Source organism: Paramormyrops kingsleyae, chromosome 16 (assembly GCF_048594095.1).
Source record: "Paramormyrops kingsleyae isolate MSU_618 chromosome 16, PKINGS_0.4, whole genome shotgun sequence".
In the NCBI taxonomy this organism is placed as follows: domain Eukaryota; kingdom Metazoa; phylum Chordata; class Actinopteri; order Osteoglossiformes; family Mormyridae; genus Paramormyrops; species Paramormyrops kingsleyae.
In genome coordinates, this window is record NC_132812.1 from 30,650,621 (window position 1) to 30,663,665 (window position 13,045).

Consider the following 13,045-nt stretch of genomic DNA (forward strand, 5'->3'; position numbering starts at 1 on the left):
ATGGTCTATTTTGCCAAACGGGGGGGGTCCTTCATATATTTTGCTGATCGGGGGGGGGGGGGGGGGTGTGAAGGTCACGGTCTTGTCATAATCAACTACTAATGCTGACATGTCAATCGCGATAGATCGCTTGGTGACCACTGCGATAACGCAGTGTTTCGATGCATTACCACTATAATTCATGGCTATTATGTAGTGATATACAACTGAAATGACTGCTTTTTGAATGGCCTCTCTAAGTTCCGTTGACAACGTAAAGGCAAAATTCCCTTTGATGCGAAGGATACAGGAACTCAGCTCTTTTCTAATTCTAATGAAACTGATTGGCATTCAGGGACTGTCTCTCTCCTTTCCACAAACCCTGGCACAAACAGAATGACTCGCATGTCATTGACTTGTGAAAAATGACTTTTACATTTACACTAAACTTACAAGGGCAATGCACAGTAGGGCCTTATGTATAAATATATATGTAGAACTTTTTTTTTCTGAATTATATTAGCTGGGCTGCTACATATCACTACATAATAAATATATTTAAAGACAGAAAGGATATGGTTTGATTGATGAGTTCATAGACATTGTTGGGGGAAGTTACTCACAAAAGTAACCCATCACAGACAGAGGTGGGTAGTTCAGGTCCAGAAATTATAAATCCAGACCAAGATTTTGTTTCAACCAACCAGCTGAGTACTCTGTGACTGTGACTCTATATACTCAACTGGTTGGTTGTAACAAAATCTTGGTATGGATTGGTACTTTCTGGACCTGGACTTTCCACCTCTGTCTGTGATGGGTTACTTTTGTGAGTAACTTCCGCAACACTATTCATAATGTTATTTGCTAAACAATAAAACCAGAAATATTACTACCCAAGAGTAAATATACTTAAACAAGACTACTGCCATAAGAAAGACTCCTGATTTGGTTCTTCTACCTAAACTGCCTTCCTGCACATCCTGAGGATTATGCTTAACAGCAATTAAGTGGACAGTTTATCATACAAGAAAAGCTGGCATTTAACTAATTTAGATTTGCAGTGGATGAGTACAACTGTTTTACAGAATGATCACTGTACATTGAACACTAAAACATACTTTATCTAAAATCATTCATCATGGGTGAGACTTGTAAGTTCCATGCTCGATTATAAAAAGCTATCTTCTCATAAAAATAAAGCTGCTGAAATAGAAACATATTCCCTGCTATTTTAAAATGAAAAATTCTAACAACTCAGTTTGTAGACCAGTCACATGACTGCAGTTCAGCGGAATCTTGAGTAAAACTCAGTTCTAGATACTGACCGACATTTGAACTGTATTTCCCCTGAAGTTGTGTTTAATTAAAACTGATGGAAATTGAAGCCGCCAGTTTACCAGAGATGTTAATGGGAACAATGTACGAGGAGATGACTTGAGAGTCAGTCTTCATCCTCTCGTCTGGGGTGGGAAGAGGAAGAGCTCTGGACCAGTTGGTCTGCTTGTCCAGTGTGGAGGGAATGTTGGGCACCGGACACCTAGGCCTGTGATTGAGAGCCACCATGTCAACAGCAGGATCTGTAGGTGGGTCAGCCTGAAACAGATGGACAGGAATCCTGGTTGATTCATTGCCTTATGGGGTCCGACATATATCAGCCCCAAAATAATTCTGGGGTGAAGAAAAAACAAGGAAATATTATCGTTCTTTCACATACAGTGGTCACAGTATTGTATGAAATAACAAATTAAATATATCAGAATGACAGAGGTGCCAGCATCAAAGTTATACAAGATTTTAGAGTTTCAGACAGTAAAGAACGTGCAAGGTCAAGTTCAAAATTTATGCTAGATCTTACAAGAATTACTTCCCTATCAATTAAAACAGACCCTATGTAAACAACCACATATGGTTTACTGATACGTTTTATGTAATTTATATTTTTCCATAAATGCTATTCAAATATAAATTATCATCAAACACATTTGTCAAAATATGTTCATATGAATATGAATTTTAAAGTATGACTAAGTAACCAACACTATGAATGGAGCCACGATTACTTCCTAAGTCAACATCTAAGCTGTCACAAGGAAAAGAGACCTGCCATAATCCAAAGCTTATTCTGCAGGAGACAAAGAATCCTGTCATGAGGCCAACAGATAAATGAGCAAACTAGCTAATGACATTCAATAACTCTGCATGCCTCGCATAAGCAAAAATCACACAAATATTACTCTCAAATTATACACTATATACTTTGTATGAGGAATTGTGGATTTCGAACTGATTCATCTTGCAGAGGATAGAGGATGACAAAGCGGCGTTTGGTTCATGAGGGTGAAAGAGGAATGAGTGATGACTGGGAGAAACGAGGCTTCGGTAAATGCGGCTTCCGTAAGGAGAGACATCGCATTGTCATGCCTACAGGAATTGTACATATAAAGACGAAGATGATCACAGAAGGACCTAGAAGCAAAAAGGTTGAAATGTTGAGGGCTACAGAGATAAAGAGAAAAAGGGGCTAAAAGAAAGTTTGAGATTAAAAAGTTAAATATGTCTTATTTTCGTAATAATGAGTTTGGAAGGTGTGGAAGTATTACTCCCCTGAATGCGCTGTGACTCAGCATGCAGCGTTGTGCTGCGTGTCAAGGGTTTAAGCCAGAGGTGGATAGTTCAGGTCCAGAAAATAAATATCCAGACCAAGATTTTGTTTCAACCATCCAGTTGAGTACTCTGCGACCGTTACTCTTTATATTCAGCTGGTTGGTTGAAACAAAATATTGGTCTGGATTTTTACTTTCTGGACCTGAACTATTCACATACTGTCTGACTGTATGCTCTGCAATGGACTGGCATCCTGTGCAGGCTTCATGCAGTCTTGTGACCTCTGTTTCCCAAATGAACTTGGGAACCATTTTTATCTGCTTCAGGGAACTGGTTATGGAAAATAGATGGATGGAAAAATTATTCATGAGATCATTTGTGCTGTTTTAAAGCTCATCAGTAAAAAAAATCTTTCAGCAAGTGAACTGATAGTCTTCACATACTAGAAACATCTCCAAAAGTCCAATGGAAAACCACGTGTGTCGTGTATTTACATAATGATGCAGTTTGAATAAGTTGATAATGCAAACATAGAAGCAGGGGTATGATTCAATAGCAACACATTTTCCAACCCTATGCTGATCATCATCAGTCTCAAAACAGAAAGATGAGACATTTATTCAGCAGAAATAATTGAAACTGATGCGGTCAGGAGTCAGTTCATAAATCTAATATTTAAACTAATGGCAGAATAGAAAGCCAAGAGAAGCAGAGGTGTTGTCAGAGGATTGGAAAGCAGAGACCCCTAGTTTCATTGGGGGTGGGGGGGCAAATACCTTTCTGCTCCAGGGGGCAAAGTGGCAACATTGGATGGATGAGAAGGATGGGGTTTTCCCAGACTACAAACACAAAGGTGGGAAACAAAGAAAATGACACTGTATTTAATGACATGATATACGACCGTGGAATTATGGCAAAAATCATGGGTGTATGGGACTGCCTGGCTGAATACCCTCAGAGAGTAAAACGACATGGTGACATGACGGTCAGCTCTGGACAGCCAATGTCATGACCAGAACTTAGGAAAGGAAATGTCCTGTAACAGGCCTGTGAGCCAAATCCCAGAAAGCAAGCTCCCATCTGGATGTTCCTAGAAATAAAGTTGATCCATTAGTAGGCTGATGATCCTTCAATCTGTAACAATAAGTGCAAAATTTGATGAGAGATGGACCTGGAAAGGGAAGCAATGCCACTGAACTTTGAGTGATGACCAGTCCTCCTTCCAAGCATAATGCTTTTCTAAAACCTCAACCAGAGCTGCTGTGGAAGCTGAAGTATATACTGACCGTACATGTACAAACCTATATTTGGCCTGGAATCTCATTTTGGCCCTTTACATTTATGATTTTCCCATTTTAAATCATTTGATAATGTTTGTCATAAAACAACAAGATGTCGGACACCTGAAAATCGCCCATAAAAAAGGACAGCATCAGCTGTGTCAGGTACGTCCTTAAGCCACGGACAGCATCAGCTGTGTCAGGTACGTCCTTAAGCCACGGACAGACAGAAAAGAAATAAATGAAGGACTTGAGCAGTTGCCTTAGGAGAATTTGCACAAGCTACTCAGTTTACCTTCTGCACTGGCTGAAATTCACTTATGGGTTTCTCCTGCAGCATGTCGAGAAAAGAACACAGGCTGTCAGGTCCACAAAAACACATGAGGCTGTGTTACATATGAACACAGACTGTCAGGTCCACATGAATACATGAGGCCGTGTTACATATGAACACAGACTGTCAGGTCCACATGAATACATGAGGCCGTGTTACATATGAACACAGACTGTCAGGTCCACATGAATACATGAGGCCGTGTTACATATGAACACAGACTGTCAGGTCCACACGAATACATGAGACCGTGTTACATATGAACACAGACTGTCAGGTCCACACGAATACATGAGGCCGTGTTACATATGAACACATACTGTCAGGTCCACACGAATACATGAGGCCGTGTTACATATGAACACAGACTTCAGGTCCACACGAATACATGAGATCGTGTTACATATGAACACAGACTGTCAGGTCCACACGAATACATGAGATCGTGTTACATATGAACACAGACTGTCAGTTCCACACGAATACATGAGACCGTGTTACATATGAACACAGACTGTCAGGTCCACACGAATATATGAAGCCGTGTTACATATGAACACAGACTGTCAGGTCCACATGAATACATGAGACCGTGTTACATATGAACACAGACTGTCAGGTCCACACGAATACATGAGACCGTGTTACATATGAACACAGACTGTCAGGTCCACACGAATATGAGGCCGTGTTACATATGAACACAGACTGTCAGGTCCACATGAATACATGAGACCGTGTTACATATGAACACAGACTGTCAGGTCCACATGAATACATGAGGCCGTGTTACATATGAACACAGACTGTCAGGTCCACATGAATACATGAGACCGTGTTACATATGAACACAGACTGTCAGGTCCACATGAATACATGAGACCGTGTTACATATGAACACAGACTGTCAGGTCCACACGAATACATGAGACCGTGTTACATATGAACACAGACTGTCAGGTCCACACGAATATGAGGCCGTGTTACATATGAACACAGACTGTCAGGTCCACATGAATACATGAGACCGTGTTACATATGAACACAGACTGTCAGGTCCACACGAATACATGAGACCGTGTTACATATGAACACAGACTGTCAGGTCCACACGAATATGAGGCCGTGTTACATATGAACACAGACTGTCAGGTCCACATGAATACATGAGACCGTGTTACATATGAACACAGACTGTCAGGTCCACACGAATACATGAGACCATGTTACATATGAACACAGACTGTCAGGTCCACACGAATATGAGGCCGTGTTACATATGAACACAGACTGTCAGGTCCACATGAATACATGAGACCGTGTTACATATGAACACAGACTGTCAGGTCCACATGAATACATGAGGCTGTGTTACATATGAACACAGGCTGTCAGGTCCACAAAAATACATGAGGCCATGGTACATATGAACAGACTGTCAGGTCCACAAAAACACATGAGGCCGTGTTACATATGAACAGACTGTCAGGTCCACAAAAACACATGAGGCCATGTTACATATGAACACAGACTGTCAGGTCCACATGAATACATGAGACCGTGTTACATATGAACACAGACTGTCAGGTCCACACGAATATATGAAGCCGTGTTACATTTGAACACAGACTGTCAGGTCCACAAAAACACATGAGGCCATGTTACATATGAACAGACTGTCAGTTCCACATGAATACATGAGGCCGTGTTACATATGAACACAGACTGTCAGGTCCACATGAATACATGAGACCGTGTTACATATGAACACAGACTGTCAGGTCCACAAGAATACATGAGTCTGTGTTACATATGAACACAGGCTGTCAGGTTCACAAAAATACATGAGTCTGTGTTACATATGAACACAGACTGTCAGGTCCACACGAATACATGAGGCCATGTTACATATGAACAGACTGTCAGTTCCACACGAATACATGAGGCCATGTTACATATGAACACAGACTGTCAGGTCCACACGAATACATGAGTCTGTGTTACATATGAACACAGACTGTCAGGTCCACCCGAATACATGAGTCCGTGTTACATATGAACACAGACTGTCAGGTCCACACGAATACATGAGACCGTGTTACATATGAACACAGACTGTCAGGTCCACACGAATACATGAAGCCGTGTTATATATGAACACAGAGTGTCAGGTCCACACGAATACATGAGACCGTGTTACATATGAACACAGACTGTCAGGTCCACACGAATACATGAAGCCGTGTTATATATGAACACAGACTGTCAGGTCCACACGAATACATGAAGCCGTGTTATATATGAACACAGAGTGTCAGGTCCACACGAATACATGAGTCTGTGTTACATATGAACACAGACTGTCAGGTCCACACGAATACATGAGTCCATGTTACATATGAACACAGACTGTCAGGTCCACACGAATACGAGGCCGTGTTACATAGGAACACAGACTGTCAGGTCCACACGAATACATGAGGCCGTGTTACATGTAAACACAGCCTGTCAGGTCCACACGAATACGAGGCCGTGTTACATATGAACACAGGACACAAAAATACACTCAAAGGAGTATTACATACAAAAAAATGTTCTGAGGGCAGAACGAAAAATGATAGGTTCAGAGAGACAAGGTATAAGATTGTAGAGGAGGTGGGTCCGACCAAGCAGATGCCTTGGTCCTGCCTTCACCAGTTGCTTGGACACAGCTCTAAAATCTGATTGATTATTTCTCTGAACCAATCATTTTTCGTTCGACCCTCAGAATATTTTTGTGTAAGTAAAACTGCCACAAGCCAAAAATACGTCACAAATGTGCGTTTGTTCTGCTATGAAAGATGGACAAACAAATAAATCAACATCCGTTTCAAGAACAGCCGCTGCTATTATGAGGAGTCATGCCCCATCAAAAAAATGCTTGATATGTTTTTTTTTTTAATTGCAGGCAGTAAACGGTCGTTGCGAAAAACTGCACTAATGGTAAATGCAAATTAAACATTAACAGCTAGAAGTGCGCAAGGAAAACAATGAATGGTTTAATCATAAATTTAAATCTCTTTTGAAAACATACAACATCAAAAAACACTGATTACCCATCATGCCCTGCTGATTCCACTGAATGCATGATTCACTCATACAACATAGACTGGGGATAAATCAGGTGACCGCCAAACTCGCACAGTTACCTTCCTCTGTGCTGGCTGAATTTCTGACTCTCTCACTGGTCTCTCCTATGTTAGGATATTTCAAGACAGATTCACAGTGAGTTCATCGTCCTCTCAAGCCTCAAGCTAGTCAATACATTTTTTAACAACCTCATGAGATCTTTGCAGCAAATTTGTCTCATGTCATGCAAAACAGCACCATTCAATAATTAATCATTACCCTGTCACTGCTCAATTAGCCTTAGGCACAATATATCATCAGCAGTGTTTTAATAGTTTGTGATTATTTTAATAAGAACAAATTAAACTTTATACTATGGTGCTGTTGAATACTCAAATCTGATTGGTCAGAAGGGTGATAACCGCACACTTAGTGCCAGCCAGGATAATCACCGCGGTAAATCAATGTGATATTATCATCTTTTGATTGTGAATATTTTAATAAGAGCAAATTAACAAATATGACACATTTATTTTATTATATAGCATCACTAGCAAATCCAGTCGTGGCACTTTACTTTTTAATTCACAAACCACAATCTATCACCAAGTTACTTGTCTCGGGTAGGCCTCATTTTTTAGGACAATGGAAATCGGTGTTCCCAAAACACTGTGGATGAAAACTGGGTTGCTTCCAAAACCTGCTTTATCAACTGTACATATTTTGAAGTAAAACATTTCTTAATTCTTTACCAAAATGAAGATGTGAAGGAGTGAAAACACGACATACAAAAAGACAGACCATGCTGGACTGACGCATTTTTGATGGTTTACCTTCCTCAGAACGTGCTGATATTCAAAATCTCTCCCTGGTCTCCCCTGCTGCATTTTAACAGAAGTGCACAGCCAATAAACAGGCAGTAGATATAAGTCACTTTATTCGTGCATCAGTCTCAGGACAATGTTCTCACCGTGCGGAGGTGCCTGCCCCTCTGCTCCCGCCGCCTCAGGGTGCGCGGCGAGGGGATGCTGGGCATCGGGGGGGGTACTGAGATGGATATGGTCACCCTTCGCTCTTGGTTCCCGGCCCTCTGATGTAGCTGTTGATCTGTCGCACAGACACAGCTCACGGTGAGGCTACTTCTGCATTGCCTCAGAGACGGTACAATCAGCTTTTCCCCCTCTAGTACACTAGGGGGCACTCTTTACTTTACTCTTTGCATGGTGCACCATGCAAAAGCGTAAACAGATCCTATGAAAAATACGATTACTGGGTACTAAATAAAAAACAAAATATTTGCATTTTCTACTTACCACTAAGATATCTTAAATGACTATACTGGTTTTAATATCACAGAATCTTGTTTATTTTGCATTTTTCTTAAACGACAAACACGGTGATAAACGCAATATTTAGCTAATGAAAGGTCATTACTCATAAATGTTTCTGTGAAACAGATCTGTGCAAGTAATTTAACGCTAAAATAACAATAGTGCCATTTTATTTGTGTCCCATTTAAGCCAATAACAATTCAATAATGATCCATATAAAAAAATTACATTTGGGATTACCATGTGCTTTCAGTGACAGGCTGATTTAACCAGTTCCCCACTGGTTACGGTACTGGTTTTTATTGGGGTAAAATGGACAGTAATTGACAGATCACAGAAACCCCGCCCACATTGGGTTTGGAAGCGTTACGTCTCCAATCGGTACCTTCCATTGCTTGTCAAAATGGGGCACAGGGTTAAGGGACATGCTGAGAGCGGAAGAGCAGCGTCTTCTCTGTGACCTCACCTCGATGGAGAGCCCTCAGCAGCAGCCTGGCGTTCCTGTGCAGCTCCTGCACGCATGGCGGCCGGCCGGATGCGTGTAACACGTTGCGCTGCAGGTGCCTCGGGGCCTGGTAGTGAACTGTGAGCTTGCTCTCCACATCTAGATTGGACACAGCTGGAGGGGGGGGGGGATCATTTAGTACTGGTAGCCATGCACACATGAGAAGAACACAAAGCTGATTACTTGACACTATGCACCATTTCCTTTGTAACTCCAGGTAATGCATCATTCAATGAAATAAATAAACACTTATTGTAGGGATCACATGTTCTTGATGGTAATCTGTTACTGATTTTCTATGATAAAATACTGGATAGAATACTAGACGAACATGAATGCATTCATAAACTTCCCAGGTTCTGCCAGCAAGATTGTGTGCTCATCCTGTCAGATTTTTCAAGTTTTCCATGTGAAAGTGAAGCTCACAGAAGGTCATGAAATACAGCCATGTGGAAACATACAAAGCACTGGTACACAGGGAAGGAAACATCATTTCATTGTGTTAACACTCTCAACCCTGTCATTTCAACTCAGGACCACAGGGAAAAAAGCGACATATGATAGTATGATAGACTATGAATGATTTACCCCCCTAATGCCTCCTATCAGGGGTGAGGTTTTCCTAAACCTTTCATGAGCATAAAACGTGTTCTTACTGACAGTTACATTTAATGGGTTCTCATTTTTAAGATGGTAAATCCATCTACTGTAAAGGGACATAAATTCATAAATTTAAAATGCACTAACACATACAGTCGTGGCCAAAAGTCTTGAGAATGACACAAATATTGATTTTTGTAAAGTCTGCTGCCTCAGTTTTTATGACGGCAATTTGCATATACTCCAGAATGTAATGAAGAGTTATCAGATGAATTGCAATTAATGGTAACACTTTACTTGAAGCAGTCTACATAACTACTGTTGTCATAAACATCACTGTTGTCATAATGTGTCATTCGGTTTTTGGAACTGAATGACACATTATGACAACAGTCATAAACATCAATAATGTGTCATTAATGTGCATGACATGTGTCAAGTCATTCTTATGACGGTTACATGTCACCCTTATGTAGACTGCTTCAACTAAAGTGTAACCCATTTAATTCCAAAAAACCTATTTCCACTGCATTTCAGCCCTGCCACAAAAAGACCTGCTGACATCATTTCAGTGATTCTCTCATTAACACAGGTGACAGTGTTGATGAGGACAAGGCTGGAGGTCACTCTGTCAAGCTGACTGAGTTAGAATATCAGACTGGATGCTTTAAAAGGAGGGTGGTGCTTGAAATCATTGTTCTTCCTCTGTTAACCATGTTTACCTGCAAGGAAACACGTGCAGTCATCACTGCTTTGCACAAAAAGGGCTTCACAGGTAAGGATATTGCTGCTAGTAAGATTGCACCTAAATCAACCATTTATCGGATCATCAAGAACGTCAAGGAGAGAGATTCAATTGTTGTGAAGAAGGCTTCAGGAGCCCAAGAAAGTCCAGCAAGCACCAGGACCGCCTCCTAAAGTTGATTCAGCTGCGGAATCGGGGCACCACCAGTGCAGAGCTCCCTCAGGAATGGCAGCAGGCCGGTGTGAGTGCATCTGCATGCACAGTGAGGCGAAGACTTTTGGAGGATGGCCTGCTGTCAAGAAGGGCAGCAAAGAAGCCACTTCTCTCCAAGAAAAACATCAGGGACAGACTGATATTCTGCAAAAGGTACAGGGATTGGACTGCTGAGAACTGGGGTAAAGTCATTCTCTCTGATGAATCCCCTTTCCGATTGTTTGGGGCATCTGGAAAGAAGATTGTCCGGAGAAGAAAAGGTGAGAGCTACCATCAGTCCTGTGTCATGCCAACAAAGCACCCTGAGACCATTCATGTGTGGGGCTGCTTCTCAGCCAAACTCAGTGGGCTCACTCACAATTTTGCCTAAGAACTCAGCCATGAATAAAGAATGGTACCAAAACATCCTCCGAGAGCAACTTCTCCCAACCATCCAAGAACAGTTTGGTGATGAACAATGCCTTTTCCAGGATGATGAGGCACCGTGCCATAAGGCAACAGTGATAACTAAGTGGCTCGGGGAACAAAACATCAACATTTTGGGTCCATGGCCAGGAAACTCCCCAGACCTTAATCCCATTGAGAACTTGTGGTCAATCCTCAAGAGGGGGGTGGACAAACAAATACCCACAAATTGTGACAAACTCCAAGCATTGATTATGCAAGAAGGGGCTGCCCTCAGTCAGGATTTGGCCCAGAAGTTGATTGACAGCATGCCAGGGCGAATTGCAGTCAGAACACCACCAAACTGCCAAATGACCAAATGCCAAATATATTCTCATATTTCCAAACACATGATATGTGAGCAGGATGCAATTTTACAGTCACACCGTTACAACAGGTCAATTCTAAGTTAGGCCATGTTGCAGAAAGGGCGTCCTACATCACTGAGGCACCCCAGATCGCTGCAGAGGCATGATGATGGCCGCCGTGGGCTTTCACGCGGAGACGGGCCTAACGGTAAAAACACTCCTCATTCTTTTAATCACCTGAAATTCACTGAAAGCAGAGCACAGGCTATTAATAAAGTGCTGCGCAATTGTTCTTGTGGCTTACTATGTAACGTGTTTGCTCCTGTCTCTACGGTTGGTGTTTTAAATCCCACCTCCTGTCTGAGAGTGTAACTTGCACAATATTCACTCTGTGTTTTGCAGTAGTTCTCCAAAGACAAGCAGTAAGCTAACTGATGTCCTTAAACTGCCTGTTTTGTATGTGCATGTTCCCTGTGATGCACTGGCATCCAGTCCAGGTTGTACCCCAGCCCCGTGCCCTGTGCACTGGCATCCAGTTCAGGTTGTACCCCAGCCCCGTGCCCTATGATGCACTGGCATTCAGTCCAGGTTGTACCCCAGCCCTGTGCCCTGTGATGCACTGGCATCCAGTCCAGGTTGTACCCCAGCCCCGTGCCCTGTGATGCACTGGCATTCAGTCCAGGTTGTACCCCAACCTAATGCCCCGTGCAGCCAGGGACTGGCTCCAAGTGACCCCGACCAAAATAAGCAGCTAGAAGATGGATAGACATACGTCATTCACTACAGCTCACAATTTACCTGCATCTCTGACAAGCACATTCAATCATGGCACAGGACAAAAAGAAGCAAAAAAAATGCATGGATCAGACTATATCTTTCACTTACTGGGAGGTTTTATCCAAAGCAGCATTTTTGAGACAGTAGAGTCAGACAGTCCCCACTATCATCAAGGGTTATTTAAGGGTCTGATGGTTAAACCTTTCAGCTAACTGTGGGATTCAAACCAGCAACCTTCCGATTAAAGGCACTGCATCCTAACCTGCTGTGCCACACACCTACCCTGACTTACAGAGGTATAAGAAAGCAGACATTTTCACTTCCTGTTTCAGTCCTTCACTTTCTCTAAAATAGCTTCCCTACATTAACATTCAATGTGCAGCTGCTCTCCATTTGTATCTAAGCAGCCCTTTTATGTTGAATTAGCAGTAAATTAGCAAATCCTTATCAAACTGCAATAAGTGGCCTAATGCACAGCTTTGTTTTTTAACAATTTGTGGGCCTGTTTCTCTGACCTGAGAAGTCAGATTCTCTATGCATTTTCCCTGTAGTTCACAGCTTATCTTCTGCAGTCCCCATAAAAATTTTTCCAGAGAACCCAACATTGTGGCTAAAGCACAGATCGGACGGATAGAGAAAAACTGAAGGAATTAATAAAACTTATTGCACGTTTTAGTGTAAAAGCAATAGCCTTCTTAAACACAGGGAGCAAGTTAGCAGCTTAATGTTCAATCCTGTTGATTGCATTGTCGTCCTAATTATAGTCTTTGATGACAATAAAAGCTCATGATCATCTGCTAAAAGTAAAAATCATCTT

The 13,045-nt window shown here is 41.9% G+C and overlaps 1 protein-coding gene across 6 annotated transcripts in view; it reads right to left on the reverse strand.

The window, feature by feature from the left end:
* LOC111850264 (actin remodeling regulator NHS-like) overlaps positions 1–13,045 on the reverse strand; it is an 84,960-nt gene that overhangs the window by 9,502 nt on the left and 62,413 nt on the right. Inside the window, exons 2-7 of one of the 6 annotated variants that reach the window (XM_023823973.2) lie at positions 9,103–9,255; positions 8,276–8,412; positions 8,139–8,186; positions 7,386–7,430; positions 4,159–4,194; positions 1,377–1,572 (exon numbers count right to left, since the gene is read on the reverse strand). In XM_023823973.2, the coding sequence (XP_023679741.2) occupies positions 1,377–1,572; positions 4,159–4,194; positions 7,386–7,430; positions 8,139–8,186; positions 8,276–8,412; positions 9,103–9,255 (615 nt within the window). Of the gene's footprint in view, positions 1–1,376; positions 1,573–3,359; positions 3,423–4,158; positions 4,195–7,385; positions 7,431–8,138; positions 8,187–8,275; positions 8,413–9,102; positions 9,256–13,045 lie in introns of all 6 variants that reach the window. The other 5 variants (XM_072700341.1, XM_023823975.2, XM_023823976.2 and 2 more) reach the window with 5 other exon arrangements.